Source organism: Lissotriton helveticus, chromosome 3_1 (genome assembly GCF_964261635.1).
Source record: "Lissotriton helveticus chromosome 3_1, aLisHel1.1, whole genome shotgun sequence".
Classification (NCBI taxonomy): Eukaryota; Metazoa; Chordata; class Amphibia; order Caudata; family Salamandridae; genus Lissotriton; species Lissotriton helveticus.
In genome coordinates, this window is record NC_136061.1 from 163,945,622 (window position 1) to 163,963,183 (window position 17,562).

General features: G+C 45.1%; 1 protein-coding gene across 2 annotated transcripts in view; it reads left to right on the top strand.

Moving 5' to 3' along the window:
* RABGEF1 (RAB guanine nucleotide exchange factor 1) overlaps positions 1–17,562 on the top strand; it is a 351,066-nt gene that overhangs the window by 315,611 nt on the left and 17,893 nt on the right. For both annotated transcript variants that reach the window (XM_078679474.1, XM_078679473.1), the window contains one exon: positions 17,027–17,283. In XM_078679474.1, the coding sequence (XP_078535600.1) occupies positions 17,027–17,283 (257 nt within the window). The remainder of the gene's footprint in view (positions 1–17,026; positions 17,284–17,562) is intronic.

Consider the following 17,562-nt stretch of genomic DNA (forward strand, 5'->3'; position numbering starts at 1 on the left):
TAAGGATCATTGTGATTTTTTTCAAGTTGCCAAGCACAACGACTAGTGGAGGAGGCCATGTACAGGGAGGATACCCAGCCAATGGCCTTGCCGGGGGGAGACTACTGGCAGAGGCTAGATGACATCTTCGGTTTTGGCACCATCCACTTTCAAATGCCACAGATAGTCTTGCATGATGAAGACAGCAGCAGTGAGGTTGCCAGTTTGCTCCATTCTGCAGTCTATTTGGCCTCCCAAAATGCCAGTGGCATTTCTCTTGAGGTAGAATTCGAATGCTTCCTGAGGTGGCATTTTTTTACTGCTTTCATCATAAAAGCTCCAGAGGTTCCAAGAGCAAAATCTCTTGCCCAAGATCCTCCAACCAGCCTCCGTATCCTCTCAACCATTGTTCCCTTCTGTGCAATGAGGCAGTCTTCAGGGATGAATTTAATGCTGGTATGCAGATGATCAGACTAGGTCTGTACACTTGACTTAGTGAGTAGGGTCATGAGATCATCTGTGGCTGTGAGGAGACATTTATGGCTCCATTTAACTGGCTTCTCTGTAACTGTCCAGGCACATCTCATGGGCAAGCCTTTAGCTGGTTCTTGCCTATTCAGTGAATAGGCTGACTCTGCCCCCAAAAGATTAAGGGTGGGCGAGTCATATCTCATTCATTAGGTCTGGTGCCTCTGACCCGAGACTTCTACTGTCAATACCACGTTTTGTGGCTACTCCTAAGGGCTTGCATCAGCACCAACCCTCCCAGCCCTATCAGCATCTGAACCAGTTCTCTGGCAGAACAGGGTCCATGGCAAGTCTAATGGCAGGCAGGCCCAGCAGCCCTTCTCCTCGTCCTTCTTCCCAGCATTTCCTGAAAAGGTGTTTTAGTTTGCATGTAAAGAAATATGTGCAACTTGTGGGGATAATGTTGTTGTCCTATCTACTGGCTTGGGATGATATTACGCAAGGCTAGTTGGTATTGCACAGAGCAGAACAGGGACTATGACCTTCCATTCTAACAAAAGCCCCCTACATTATCTCAGTTCAATCCCTCTTGTTGAAGATTGCATTTAAAGCACTTATGCAAAAAAGAGATCAAAGTTGGACCCAGAGCAGAAAGCTCAGCAATGAGGTTCCGGTACTTCCTTGTTCCCAAGAAGGACAACGATGTGGGTGTGATCCTGGACTTCAGGGTCTGGAATTCCATCCTTTGCAGGGAGAAGTCATAGACGCTTCCCATGGCTAAGATGCTTCTGGTGCTGGCATTGGAAAACTGGATGGTGTCCCTCGACTTGTAGGATGCACATTTCTACATACAGATCCTGCCGTCACAAAAGCAATACCTGCATGGTAGGATCTACTCATTACCAATTCTCGGTCCTCCCGTTCAGATGAACAGTGGCACCTGGGCCTTCACCAAGGTGATGGTAGTGGTTGTTGTACATCTTCATAAGAGGGGCAGGTCTCGATATTCACATGCCAGGACGATTGGCTGACCAAGGCTTATTTACCATGTCTGGTGTCAGACCACCTGAACGCGGCATTTTAACTGCTGTTTACTTTGAGATTCTCCATGAGTCTCCCCAAGTCCCACCTGGACCCCACTAAGTGCCTCCTGTTCATAGGGACAGTACTGTCTGTAACAACAGTCAGTACCAGTCGTGAAGGCTCTCCACCTGCTAGGTCTGCTGGGTTCCTGCATTATTTTAGTCACCCTCAGACAGTGGCATATGAGAGATTTCCAGTGGTGCCTCCTCTTTTAATTATTCCAACATGAGGGTGAACTGTCAGACATCATTAGGATTGTCCTCTGACCATGGAGAATCTCCTTTGGTAGTTGTTAGAGGAAAACCAGTCATTCTGGAAGTCAATTTACCCACCTTCAGTAGCATCCACAGTGATAACCGATTCCTCCACTTCAGGTGGGGGTGCAGATCTGGAGACCAGAGTCATATGGTCCTTGAGCGAACAAACACTTCACCACAACTTACTTGCACTGCAGGAGATTCCTCTGGCCCTGAAGGCCTTTCTGCCTTCCCTTAGCGGTCCATCCATCCAGTTCCTTATGGACAACACAGCCACAATTTGATATATGAACAAGCAAGGGGAAGCTAGGCGGTCTCATCCCGAGCTGAGGTACACATCTGACAGGATTCCCTCAACACAAGAAGCGACTGCCTGAGTCAGTCTCGCCTAGCTGACCGCAAGTGGCATTTCTACCCAGAAGTGGTTCGGAACTTCTTTATCCTGTGGCATCTTTACGCATCTTGCGAGAATGCACATTGCCCACAGTTCTGTGTCCTCTGGTTCCTATTTCAGGGAGCCTTGAGGGATGTGTTTGGTTCTTTTATGCCGAATTTTCTGCTTCAGTGCTCATATTCTCCTATACCCTTGTTCCCTTAAGTGTTGAAGGAGTTTGTGCCAAGATGGAACACAACTCATTCTGTTGGCCTTGGATTGACCGGGAATGGTCATCCTCTCCCAGTCAATTTCAATTTGTAAACTTTATTCGGTTCTTAAAAAGACACCATAAAAGCACATATACAGAGTACACACAAAAATATTTTAAAAAGCGGAAGTAAATTTCATTTAAAAGAGGATATAAAAGTTAAAATTATCTGTTTTTTGACACCAAAATTCATTGGGCTAGGGGAGAAGAAGTTAATTGTTCAGGGGGACAGTTAAAATTAGGGTCCAGCTTCTCTGGTGTTCCTCAGCCGCATTGCCATCCGAATGAAATTTATAGTGCAGAAGAGAGTGTAAGCATCCTCAGCTTCCTGTAAGAACCTCAGGGCCAATTTTGCGTGTTTAAACTTTAAGTCCTTCAGAAGCCCCACCAGGAACTTGCGTCTTGGTACGGTGTAAAAAGGGCACAATAAAACAAAATGAAGGGTATCCTGCGGAGACCTATGGTCGCAGCCGCAGGTACCCTTCTCTGCCACTGTGTGCGTGAACCCCGCCGGAACCGCGAAGAGATGGTGGAGCATGTTAAGTCTAAAGCGGGTCATGACATAACGATCCTGGGCGTTATACATGACTCTCAAATAGGGTTCCATTCCTTGCTTTACTGTGAGTTCACTGTAGGATAGACTTGTGGGTTTATGTCTTACTTTCTCCGCCCTTAGTAACTGTAGCCGTGCTGGGAATAGTTTTTTCACCCAAACTTTACTCTCAGTTGTTAAAGAGTCAGGTGATGTAAAAAAGTTTATACAGTCAATATCTGCTAGGGATTTCTTGACGTATTTCAGCCAGGGGATATCTTGGCCTTTATCTCGTTTTAGGCAATCCAGTATAATTTGTCTTGTTAAGGTCGCCTCGGGATTGGTCCATAGTTTAACCCATGCCAGGAGAGGTTTAATTTTAATCCTGTCTTCTATAAAGGGTTCTCCCACCTCCTCGTGAATGAGGTGAGCCGGTACACTCTGGGGCACTTTCAGTATCCTTCTCAGGAATTTATTTTCTTCTGTCTGGATTTGCTGAGCTTTGTTATCCAAAAAGCCCCACACTTCTGCCCCATAAGATACCTTCGCGCAGCAGATTGATCTGTATAAATTCAATATTTGTTCAGGGGACCATCTTCCTAGTCTTTGGCCATACCCCATGATGGCTCCTACTGATGCAGCCAGTTTCATAGCCTGTTTTTCCACCAGTGGTTTAAAGTTTAGCTGGTTATCGAACAGCACCCCCAGGTATGAGAAGGTCTTAACCTGGTCTATCTTGTGTGACCCAATGTGATAGACAAAGTTCCCTTTTGTCAGTGGCCCCGATGACATGATGTAGGATTTTTCTAGATTTGTCGCCAGGTCCAGTTTGTCCATGAACATTACAAACCCATCAATCAGTTTTTGTAGTCCTAAAGGGGTTCTGGCAAGCAAAACCGCGTCATCGGCGTAAAGTAATACGGGCACTGCACGATGACCGATTTGGGGTGAATCGACCTTCAATTTGAGGAGATCTTTTTCCAGCGAATTAATATAAATGGAAATTGGAGATCTTTTTCCAGCGAATTAATATAAATGGAAAAAAGGAAGGGCGCGAGGATACATCCCTGCCTTACTCCACTGGTGCAGGTGAAGGGATCGGTCTTTTTTCCCTCTTGATTGTACCTCACGCTTGCTGTTGTATTCCAGTGGAGATTTTGCAGGGTGTCCACTAGCGGTGGATCCGCTCCTAGTTCTATCAGCATGGACCAAAGCTTTCTTCTGTTCACGCGGTCGAAGGCCGCTGAAAGGTCCATAAACCCCATGTGAATGGACCCCTTCCCAGCAATGGTATATTTAGCTACCAAGAGATATAAATTTAGGCATTGGTCAGTGGTGGATCTGCCCTCCCTGAAACCGTATTGGATTTCAGAGAGGACCTGACGCTCCTCAGCCCAGTCTTGTAGCCGCTGTAAGATGACTCGCCCCAATACTTTTGCCGTCACATCGATGAGAGAAATAGGTCGGTAGCAGTGAGGGTCGTCACGGTTCCCTTTTTTGTGGACTGGAACTATAGTCGCTGTAGACCAGGACCGAGGCAGTCCTGCCACCGCTGCCTCATTCAGCACCCTGGTAAGCAATGGGGCCCATAGTTCGGGTCTGCTTAAGAATAGATCAGGTGGGATTCCGTCCGGGCCCGGTGCTTTGTTTTTACTGAGCCCTGCAATTCCCATTTCGACTTCTTTCAAGGAGAGGTCCAAGTTCGCCGGTTGGAAGCCCCTTGATACATCCCCCTGAATAGAATGGCTTGAGTGATTATATAGACTCTGGAAATGCTTCTGCCATTGCTCCGGCAAAATAATATTCGTAATTTTTGGAACCCCTTGATCTTGAAAACATGGGGAATTGATGACTTTCCAGAAACTGGCAGAGTCTTTCCTTTCCGCGGCGTCCCTTAAGTCCTCCCAGGCTTGATTTTGTAGACTTTGTTTACGTTTTTTCAGGGCATCTTTGTATTCAATCCTGTTTTGTTTAACCCGGGACTTGTCCCTAGGAATGGCGTGGAGGCTGGCTTTCAATTCTTTTAGCGCCTTAGTACAGGTTGGGTCAAACCATCGTGGATTTTGAGACGCTTTGTTCGTCCCGGTGGACTTTAGAGAGTTATTTACATGAAGCGCGATTTCTTCGAATGCCCTCACCACTGAAGCTCCGCTCATACTTGGGTCAAGGCATTTGTTTATTGCTTCCGAGGCCTCTGTTATCAGTTTTTTATAGAATCTGTCCCCGTCGACCCTGGCCCATTTAATTCTTCTTCCCTGATCCACTGCTTTTTCTATAGTGTCGGTCCTCTTGGGACCCGTATTAAAATAAAAGCCTTCAATTGTAATAATAACCGGGTTGTGGTCACTAAAGATGCTTCTGTCTATTAAGGTTCTGCTAATATTTCTTTTTAGTGTGGGTGAGACTAAGACATAATCTATGTAAGAGTTACAACCTCTGCCTTTGTATGTTGGGGTTAGTTCTCCTTTTTCACCCAGCACGACGAGGTCTAGGGTTTGGGTCAGGTTGTACCTTTTCATTAGTCTCTCCAAGTCCCATCCCTCTTTTGAGTGAATGAAATGTGGGCCTTTCGTATGGTGCATCTCGACCAATCTTTGTTAAAAGGTTTTAATTTATCACAAAGGTGACAGTTAAAATCTCCCGTAAGTATTAGACTTGGGGGATTAGGTGTCTTATTTAAGAAATTCAAGTTTTGTAAGCAGGCATCCAGCTCGATTACGGCTGTTCCCTTTTCTGTCGTACCCGGAGCGTTATACCAGTTTACTAAAAAGAAAGTTAGTCTTGGTGAGTCAAACCTTAGTACTTGGAGGTAGTGTGAGGCCCCTTTAATGTTGGACCAAATGCCCTTGATATCTAAGCTGACATATGTGACGAGGCCCCCACTGGATCTCCCCGAAGCTGCCTTTTTGGCAGGGACAAAAAAACTTTTATAGCCTTCTAAGCTGTAGTCATTTAGTTCGGTTGCCCATGTTTCTTGCAAGCATATTATTTGGAATTTATTTATATAGCTAATCCATTCCTGGGATTCAAATTTGGCCGCTAAACCTGCAATGTTCCAGGATGGAACCAGTAGTTTTCCATGAGTCTTTTCCTTTGAGGATCCGATTAAATTTCTTGCTCGGGGCGCTGTAGGTTTTCCCACTGTGGATGGTATGACCAAGCTGGGTTGTATGCGACCAGGAGTCGCCAATCTACTCTGTTTGGTAACTGGCCTGTGTATTGGGAAGTTTGTCTGGCCGCCTTTTCCCTTACTTAGGTTCGACGGCTTTATGCAGTTTCCTTTGGTTGATGCGGATTCAAGTCTGTCTCCTTCCCCCGTTCTCGATTCTATGTTAAGTGGTCTTGCCTCCTTCCACTTAACATTGGTGAGGGGGTGTTTTTCCCATCCCTGTCAATCGACTTCTTCGAGTGCGCTGAACCTGTTCCAATGTGCATGCTGCATTAGGAACGAATCAAAGTTTGGGGTCACGTAATGTGGCCTTTGCCACTGAGGTGGGCCATATTGAAAATCCATGTGAGGCCTTCCGAACAATGATGGTCTGTTGTTCTGCCTAGGTCTCTGTTGTGCGAATGGATAAAAATAAGATAAGTGTACCGGGTGAATTTGGGAGTCAGTAAGGCCAGGGGGAGCATTGCAGATGTAGTTAACTGCTGCGATGTCTCTAAAGTTAATCGTAATTATGTCCCCTGCAATCGTCTTTGTGCTCTCCCAGTCAGTTGAGCAGGTTCTTCAACCATCCTCCAAAGCTCCACCTTCATGCCTGTAAATTGACTGGGTTGCAGCTGAGTTCTTTTCACCTGCTGTTGGAGGTTACCGACGTTAGCTTGTCCGCATGTTACCTCCTTCACAAAATTGATTTACAGATGTTGGTGGAAACGTTTCATTGACTTTTATCCAGACTATATTGTGGACCCTCTGAATGCTCAATTTTCCCGTATATTATATATTGTACGGTTTTGTTGGCCCGGTAAGGTTGTGCAGTGGGCAATGTATAGGGCAGTGCTACTGCATTATCAGCATTTATCTATTTGCCATACCAACCTTCTCTGTTCAGGTCCCCAATAGTTAATAGGTTTTTGAACTGTCTAACATGCATGTTTCTTCTGTTCCCTTTTATTATATGCAGATGGGACTTTAATTTGGTTCTAGTGTTCCTGACGGGGATGCCTTTAAACGTTGCAGAGCTGCCCTTTGTTGCTTTTGACATTGAAGACTGTTGTTGGTGGCCATTGTTTTGGCCCACCATGTCCGTGAATTCAGAGCACTGTGTGTCCGACTCCCTTTTGCTTGTTTCTACTCAGATAAACTGCTTCTTAGATCAAAGTGGCTTTCCGTCGAAAGGATGTTACCCCATTTCACATGGACAGTCCATTGTGCATCCCACGTTTTCCTACACTACATGCCAAGGATTGTCACCTACCACATTGACAGAATAAAGAAGTTCAGCTGCAAAGACCAACATTTTGCCTGGTATGCCGATATGAAGAGCTAGGTGGTCGAGAAGAGCACTCTGTCCCAGTGGATAGTTCTTTGTAATAAAAAGTTGTATGTCCTTGCCAAAAAGGAACCACCAGAGTGGAATCCTCTTCGGTGCTGGCCAGGAGTGTTCCCATTGGGATTTCCCTCACAGAGAGGGTGGAGGGAGACAGATGTTCTACAGTAGGTTCGACACAGGCCTCAATGAGATATACAGGATACAACCCTCCATTCCTGTAAAGACATTTATATAAAAAGACTGTTTTGATATCTTTCAATTCCACAAATATTACTCTTGAGTCAAGTATTTTCAGCACGTGTGTCACGATAACATGTCGCTACATCAAATCCAAAGAAATACATCACAATGCAGTCATTTGTGCAACATTTGTCAATTATGGAAGGAACATTTAGTCTTGGTCCTGAGTTGTAGTAAACGGTTTTGTTACATTTCAGAAAACCAGTGAGGTGAAAAGATCCAGTCTGTGATTTTAGGTTTGTGATGAGAGTATTATTTGTGGAATTGAAAGACCTCAAAACAGTCTTTTTGTGTTTCCATTGTGTAAATATGCTGTGCACCCACATAGGCTTCTCTTTCACAAGCATTATTGCTTGGATTCAGAAGTGAGAAGCAGTAGTTATTTCACTTTTCCGTGCATCAGGACTTTTTGATGTAGTCATTCCCCCAGACTCCCCACCTAGAAGGGGGAGTATTGTTTTAGTATCTATTCAAGGGGGGATAAATCTGTAGGTACAGATATCCATCAGAAAAATCAGTTAGTCACTTTCGTTAACTGTCAATCAATCAGTATTTATAGAGCGCAGCTAATCACCCAATAGTGTATCCAGGCGCTTGCAGACCCTGGAGGCCTATTTAAACTGCCAGGTCTTGAGGGCCATTTGGAATTCCGAAAGTGAGATGATAGTCCGGAGTTGCGTTGGGAGGCTGTTCCAGGTCTTTGCTGCAATGTGGGAGAAGGAGCGTCTTCTACTTCTGTTTCGGTAGATGCGGCAAGTGAAAGGGAGGTGAAGCGTAGTTTTAAAACTTTATTTTCTGCACCTATCTTATTTCTTTATGATCCCTACTATTATGAATGAATGAATGAATGAATGAAGGGGCACATATAGAGCGCCTGGTTAGCCAAAGGCATCCCAGTGCTAAGGACACTAAATCAGGATCATAACATATCATATGAGGGAAAGAGAAAGGTTTTCAGCTCTTTCCGAAAACAATGATGATTTGATTGGGAACGAATATGGAGGGGAAGACAGTTCCACAGTTTGGCAGCAGAATATGAAAACATACGGCCACCGCTTCTAGTACGTTTAACTCTTGGAACTACTAGAAGGTATTTTCCCTCAGATCTTAAGTCTCTTTTGGGCTGATAAGGATGGATCATAGCCTGAGCCAACCTGGATCCCTTTCCTTCCAGTGACTTATGTATGATACATATCGCTTTGAATTGAATCCTTTCACGAATGGGAAGCCAATGAAGTAAAGCCAGAGCAGGTTTTGCTGAGGAGCGTTTGGGAACATTTAAAAGAAGCCTAGCTGTGCAATTTTGAACATGTTTGTATTGTCTTCCCCCTCCCTAGTGGTCCACCCTAGGCGTTGGTCTGCGCAGGGATGTTGTAGCAAGCCCTATGATGACGCATTTCACAAAATTCTGGGTGGGGGCAGTTTTTTAGGTCTTGCGCCTGCGATTGCCGGGCGAAGCCCTGCTGTCGCAAAGCGAGCCTATAGTGATCGGTTCTGCTTTCAAGGACTAAAGAGGAGAGGACAAGAGACTGGCACGCGCACGTAGCCTGCCGGAATCGGATCGGGTTGTGCGCGTGAACACGCGCTCAGATTCCGGCAGGCTGTTCACACACACACACACACACACACACACACACCTACAATGGATATGGACACGCACACACAAACAGACAGGTACACACAGACACACGTACACAGACACACACACGCAGACACACGCAGACACATGCGCGCAGACACATGCGCGCATACACACGCAGACACACGCGCGCGCACACACACACACACACACACACACACACAGACATATGCAGACACACGCGCACACACACAAACATGCACCCCACCACTCACCGGGCTCTTTCTGGTACAGGCTCCGAAAATGCGGGGCTCTCCCTCGGGCATGGGAGCCCCGCGTCACCCCTTCTCCTCTGGCCGGGCACTCCGTGGGTGCGGGCTTCCAGCAGAAAACGGAAGTCCCGCCCCACGGCAGGTTTCGGCAGTGCACGCGCACGTCTATTCCTGCTTCCGCTCATTCCGCTCTCTCGCCCTGGGGTCGCATATCTGGTATGGGTTTTACCTTGTTTTACAATAGCGATCGTTTTTATTTTTATTTATGTAATGCGATTTTGTATAGCGCAAACTTTACCTGAAGGTGTTGCTCTCTTGTTTTACTGGTCAGCAATCTCTACTTTGAACCTGTGCAGTTGTCGTTATGGAACCCGAAACGTAGAGTAAATTGTTAACTGTCTGCTAAGGGTTTAAAGAAAGGTAAAACAAGACGTGTGTGTGTTTTTTAATGAAATGGTGTAATGTTTTGCCAACCTGCTTTTGTGTAAACGTTGATTCGTCTTTTGATTGTATCTAAAACAGGCATTTTTGAGCACTAGTTCCCTTTATTTTTAGTAACCTGTAATTCTATAGATTTCTTCACAGCATCGATATTTCATTGCATTTTACTTTTGTTCATGTTTCCATTTGCAAGATGAGCTCTTCTTCCTGCAGTGTAAAACCGTTATCTTCATCTTTAACCCTTTCAAATCCTTGATTCGGTTTTCCTAGAGAGCGGCTGAGGTTTGTCTCTTAGGGTCGGGGAAAGTTAATTCGTCCGCTGCACACATTGACATTGATGTGAAATATGGAAATCCACCCTGAAGTGTGCAGTCCCTGGAATCTGTGTGTTACAACAAACATAAATGTGTCTAACTACAAAGGCCGGTCCGTGTGTGTCAGACACCGGGTGTTCTGTTTGTATGTTTTATGTAACTCATGTAATCCTAAGTCCTTATGTATCGAAACTGGTTCATTTTGTAAAGCATTCAGACACCTTCGGGTAATGTTCGCGCTATATAAAATCGCATTAAATAAATAAATAAATAAATAAAGTACTGTCATTCAAACTGAGGGCCTCAGGCAATGCCAGTCCAGAAACACCCTGTCATCAAAACAGAGGCAATAGACTGTATTAATGTCCCACCACTAAGCATTTACTTTGGAACAGAACTCTTGTGGCAAAAATGTAATCAGCTGTGATCCAAACTCATTTTACCACTGTACAACGGATCGCAACCATCTGTCAATGGTGGCACATGATCATGTGGAGCCTGGGCCAGCTACTATTAGAACTTCATACAATTACATCACAGACTTGTCTTGAAGCATTTTCTTAAGTCGAGCCTACTAGAGAGCGCCTGCTATGTCTGTTGTTAGGTCACACCTGATTGTTGGTTCACTCGCTGTCTGTTGTGAGCCTTATTGTGGACTTGGAGCCTGCCTGTTGCTTACCATAGGTTAGTTTTCTTGCCACTTTAAATTTTTAGCGTTTTATTCGTCTTGCCCATCTTGTGTCTGTCCCACCCCTGGATCAGACAATTTACTTGTGACTTCCTCTGCGCTTGTTTACAGTGTATTTGCTGTAGCCATGCTGCACAGCACCAGCAATTCTGTACAGCATTGGCTAAGAACCGTCACCAAAGCCCAGAGGTACCAAAGGCAAGGCTTTGCCAGTGCTTGTTTGTATTTGTTCACCCCCTCTGTGTTTTCCCGTTGTTCTTTAGTAATTTAAAAAAAATTGTAATGTATGTTTCCTTCCCTGTACATTCCCTGTACATGCCAGCCCACCTCCCACGCCTCTCTGTCATGGCATCCCCTAACCGTGTTATTTAGGAGCTTTTTGTCTGCAGAGCTGCAGACAGAAAATGCCCATAAGCAACTAGCCAATGTTTTAGTGATACCCAAATCTCCTGCCAAGGGGGCAGAGGGCCAGTCCTCGACACTTTAGCTGCTTAAGTGGGGGGTTCACTGCTCCTAAGGCACATACACATATTCGGTCTAATACATCGCTAGTTCTGTGGTACCTTTGCTGTAATTAGGAGTACTGTGCTGCTCTTTCAAGATAAACAAGCATTTGCAATGCAATAGGTCTCGCATTTGCGAGAGTTTAACATACTGCCATTGTAATTGACAATGCCTTTTATTTACGTTTTAAAAACCAACACATAAATAAAAGGCAGTGCCATTTACAATGCCAATGGCTCAAACTCTAACAACTGCGAGACCTATTGCATTTTTGAGTAGGATGCGGAGTTCCTGACCGATCCTTTGATTTTCGAAGTTGAAGACGTGGTGCAGGCATTGGCCTGTGGGAGCTACCAAGTGGATGGATTTCATGGTGGTGGTGTCCTGGGTGGAGAGGATGTTCAAGGAGGCCAGTGTGTGGTTTGTGTTGGTTACGGTGGTGGCATATCTGTTGAGGGAGGTGTGGGTTAGGGTTTGAAGTTTCTGTATATGGTTGTGATCGTAGAAGAAGTGGGCGAGGTGTGAGAGTTTGATGTTGTTTTCTCTGGCACCTGGGTTGGAGAATTCCTTAACTATGTTGAAAGGTTCCTTGGTATTAGTTTCGATGCGTGGGGCAATGGCTGTCATCTTTGTTGCCCGTAGCAGACCGTGGTAGAGGTTGACAGAGGTCTTGAAGGCTGCCCTGTCAGAGGTGTCCTTGCGGGTGCGCCATCTCCTCTGCAACTGCTTGCCGGGTTGTTTTGCTGTTCTAAGTTCTTGGCTGTACCAGCTTGCCCTTTTAGATGATTTTCTCTGTATGTTGCTCTTGATGGGGATAATGCTGTCTGTGCAATTGGTGATCCAGGCATTGACGTTTTTCACTCCCTGTTCGAGGATGGTGGTGTTACCAGGGTTGGAGGTGTTGAAGGCGTTCGTCCAGCTGGTCTCTGAGATTTTATTCCACCTCCAGTTGGTGGCATTGGTCATCTTGGGGGTGGCGGTGCGGGGGCTGGAGATGCTTAAGTGGACGATGGAGTGATCAGTCCATGTGAGTACTGTGACATGGATGTATTTGACGCAGTTGCTGGAGGTGAAAATTGGGTACAGTATGTCCTGCAGTGTGTGAGGGTAGCGGACGATCTGGGTTAATCCGAGGCTGCTCATACTGTTGAGGAGGTGTGCGTGTTTTGTCATTGGGATCGTTTATCTGGAAAATTAGGTTGCCGAGGAAAATGTAGCCCTTGGAGTCTAAGGCTAGGGGCACAATTAAGTCTACAATGGTGTTGCAGAAGCTGGAGCTTCGGCCCGGGTGCGAGGGTGCCTCTGATGGTTGTCTTGTAGTCCGTGTGGAGCTTGAAGTTGAGATGTTGCATGGTGCTGGTGGTGGTGCTGGTGGTGGGGGTACACTGTATGGTGTCTTTGTGAATGATGTTTGTTCCTCCTCCTGACTTGTTGGTGCCGTCCTGGTGAGGGATTCTAAAGACGTCTGGTATGGCTGGGGCAGTGTCTAGGGCGGATGTGGAGTTGAGCCTGGTCTCAGTGAGGAAGACCATGTCCGGTGCGAGGGTTGCGAAGAGGTCCCAAAATGGAATTCTTGCACAGTGAGCGTGTCTTGAGAAGGGTGCATGCGAGTTGGTGTTTTTGTTCAGGTGGTATCTGTGGTGTGTTTGGGGTGGGGCTGGTCGGTGGGCTGGTGTGTGGGCAGGTGAAGTGGTTAAAGGTCCTACAGTAGAGTGTGAGTCGCCACAGTGGCAGTGTTTTTCAGTTTCTGGGGTCGAGAGTGTAGAGCTTGGCGATGGCGTATCTTCGTGGGTGAAACGACTAGGGGTCGTGGCACTGGGTGCAGGCCAGGCGCAGACTGGCAGAGATGGGCTTGTTTTTGGAGCCCCACTGTGCACCCGCCAGCTGTGGCCCCCGTTAAGTAGGTCCTGGGGTGGGTGAGACTCCTGTTGGCAGGAAGAACGGAGAGTGGGAAAACCTAGTCAGAAACCCCCCAGCAGGAAAACACGGGCAGCTGCAGTGTCACTGCATCAGTCTGGAATAAGCAAGTGATAAGCTAGGTGTCCAGGTGCCTACTTGGTTTGTGGTGGATACTATCTACCTGCAGATTCCTCACCCATCTTTTCTTTGTGAAGGATGGTTGTAGTCATCTGAATAAAAAGGGTCCAAGATAGAATTGTTGTACAGCACGTTCACATTTCGAATTAAGATGACCCCGTTCCTGCCTCTAAGGGCTTGGTAAAAAGGGATGACTTACTCATGTCTGAGAAACCGGTTTGAAGCTTTAATGCGCCAGCGAAGTCCTGTCAGGGCAGTAACCAATGCAGACATGGAGTCAAAGCCACCTACCTGTGCAGGAGAGATATTGCAAAATGTCCAGATCCAGTCTGGTGCATAGGGGTATTCAAAAGGTGAGCAATCTGCTGGCAGATAGAGTATCTACCAAAAAGATTGTTACAGAAGAAAAGTAACCTATTCTTTATTACCTAATGCTTACTCATTCTTTTTATATCCAGTTGCCCAATGAACTAAAGGATTTTGCAGTTGCAAACCCTGTGATGTACAAAATACCAGGATGTGCAACTGTACATCACAGGGTTTGCAACTGCGATGTACAAAATACCAAGGTGTGCAACTGCAAAATCAATTTTTTTGAAATCGCAAAATGGCTTACCAACCCATACCTCAGGGAATGGTATGTATCAATTGTTTGTAACCACATTTCTAGTCAGAAACCATTCATCACTTACCTAATTTGCAAAGGGGCCCCCCCCTTCCCCGTTGTCAATCAACGTAGCAGCCTTGGGTTGGGGGTGGGAGTGAGAGCGTAGGTACTGTTCCTGGAGACCACTGCGTGCTCCATCTGAAGTTTCCCAAAACTAAAACCTTTATTTTTTTTCTTTTATAAAGCAGCCCTGGTTCATTTAAAGAACACTGACCTCTTTAAAAAAGGTAAACCAATTTTTCAGTTCTGCAATGCAAACATGGTGGCCAGCTGTTGATCCAGACTACCATCCTTGTGATTGCAGCCAATCTCAAGAGGACAGAAATTGTGAACTGATCAATATTAATTAGGCTACTCCTTTTGCGAGCACACAGGTCGGTTTAAAAAATCTGATTTGATGTGCAAAAAATCTGCCCGCATTTTGCAACCACTTTTTTGCAAATCAAATCTTAGTACATCTAGCCTCTATTTCCTTAATGTTTCAAAATAATCTGGAGCTAGCATATCCATCCGTATCAAAAGAAGGGTCTTGTCTTAAAGAAAATGTATAAACCTTTAAATTTGGCACCAGAAGAGCAAAAACTGCTAACAAAATATTTTACCAACTTATTTGAGTGAAAGATTACATTATTTCTATCAAGATTAATCCCCTCATCTCATTTGTGGTTCTGATGATATTTCCAGATATTGCTTCCTGTAGCTTACCTCAACAGGGGTTGGTATTCACTGTTAGTTATATGGGCCATTGCAGCATATCAGTCTTGACAACCAGCTGCCTTAACTACATTTTCCGCATGAGAGTATGACGCCTCGTAAGCGCTATTTCAGTATTAACCAAGTAAGCTCAGCCAACCTTCCTCTGAGAAATGTGGTATCATTTGGCTAGGTAAGAATTGGGAAGAAACACTGCCATTTTGCATGCACAGATTTCTTAATTTGCCTTCTTTTTTACATGATGACTTTTGACACTCATTTGCTTGCGTGACAGTGCAGGATTAGTTTGTCTAAAACCATATTGCTTACAATTCTACTTCGTATGTACACTGTCACGACAGCTTGAGCATTTAATACAAGGCATGAACACACATTGTGCAAATGCTATTTGTTATTCGTCCACGAGATGACCTGGCGATCACAAGGGAATAAACAATATCCGCTTGTCTGAAGCCTCGACACAGAAGCATGGATACTGGTATTCTAAATACACACACGTTTCCGTGTACTCTCATGTCATCGCGAGGTCGCTATAATCAGAGTCTCAGCCCAGCTGATACCCGTTTACCCTTTGCGGAAGGGATGTCCAACTTGTGACCAAGACGGGGACCTGCCTACACTTACCTTCAGGTAATGGGTAGTTCGATCATCCTGTAGGGGATTCTTGGCAGAACACTCACCCTAGACAACTAGGTTAGGGAGCGCATTGTAGGAGTACACTATGCCCAGTACTTGTATGCGAGCATACATACAGTGTTTTAGCACAATGGTGTAATTGTTTATCCTTTTCACTGTTCTTATACTGTTGATCACTTTTATATGCTTCTGTCTATTAATCATTGCTGCGCATATCTTTTATACAAGAATCACAATGGTTCAAATAATAATGAAATTCCCCTTTGTGTATTTCTTGTGTACGTTTCTGAGTATGCACAAGTGACTGAGAGAAAAGGTTCTAGATCTGTTACCACGATTCTTTCAGGAGAACAGGGTTGTCATGTTCTGAGGTTACGCAAACCATTGGTTACCTTGCTAGGTTTAGGGGTACAATGGTGGCACTGTGAGCTAGCAGATCTATAGGCCAACATATCCTGAGGAGGTGCATAGACGTATATCCCAACGTTTATGTTGTCCAGCAGACGAACAGTTCCTACTGAGAAAGTAGAATCTGAATAAAAGTGGGGCATGTCCAGAGGGCAGAGAAGGTTATTTATAGCAGTCGGGGCTGCCCCAAGAAATGGGAGAAGATATGGCTGGCATGGAGACGATACAGGGGGGACTGGTTGAATACCCCAGACGGATCAGTACTGGGATAAGGGATGTCTATTAATGGAAATCCCCCTCTAGCTGGCATGTTTGTGTACATTTAGTGGATCACGCTCACTGAGGGATCACCCGTCCGCTGACGCGAGAGGAAATGGCCACGATGCAAAGGGGGGGAGGGAATAGGGGACTGGGAGGAGCCAACAATGAGGGAGGGGGGCCTAGACCGGGAGGTTATGGGTGCCTAGGTACAGAATGCTAAGTTCCATGGGGGGGTGTGCTGGGGCGGGGTAGGCCAGTATGGATTACACCGAGGGGTCTTATGTGATTGTATTGTGAACTTTGCCAATGAACTTCCATGGCTATCTGATGTGCATTGTGATGGAGCTGTTATGTTCTAATAAAAAGATATTTTTTTTAAAAAGTGGGGCATGTCCTTTCAAACCTTTTGATTTGAAAGTTCTGTCTTCGTACAAATCATTTTAACAAGAAAGCTGAATGTGCCTTAGGGCCCAAAGTGTAAGTATTTTTAGAATAAGAGGGTAAAAAGCTGAGTTGGGAGGTAAAAGGTCAGAAGACTAGAAGGTCCACGTGGGAGGTGACAGTAAAAGTTGCTTGTAGACTCTTAGAACATGAAGATTCTAGCCTGCTGTCAAATGCTCTGTGTTGTCAAATCAGCAGTCACTCAATACAATGTTGATAAAATCTAACTTATAAGTTGCATTTGAGGTAAATGTTTGACTATTTAGTACCACTTCAATAGAATTTGTTTGGATTTAGAGAGAGATTCTAGGGATCTTATGAATACGGGTTTTTCATTAAGTAATAACAGTAAATTTTGTGTTTAGATATTATTGAAATGGATTCAAAGCGTGTCCCTCGTGACAAGTTAGCATGCATCACCAGGTGCAGCAAGCAGATCTTCAATGCTATAAAGGTGACCAAAAATGAACCCGCCTCTGCAGATGACTTCTTGCCGACTCTCATCTACATTGTTTTGAAGGGCAATCCACCTCGTCTCCAATCCAACATTCAGTATATAACCCGTTTCTGTAACCCTAATAGATTAATGACTGGGGAAGATGGTTACTATTTTACTAATCTGGTAAGTTATTTATCAGTTTTACTGGTAATGTTTAATTGTGTGTTACCCATGTAACTAACTGCATTGGGTTGGGGGGGGGGTAGAGGGAGTGGGAAGTATATTTGCAGTCTACCTGTTCCAGTTGCGCATGGCAAGCTACTGCTATGACTGACCTACATTGCTTTCTCAACCGGCCTCCCCATTGTATTTACACTTTAAAAAAATCACTGCCCTGATCACATATCGATATGTCATGTAAAGTTAGCTCACGATAAATAGTTCATGACAACATGTATATAC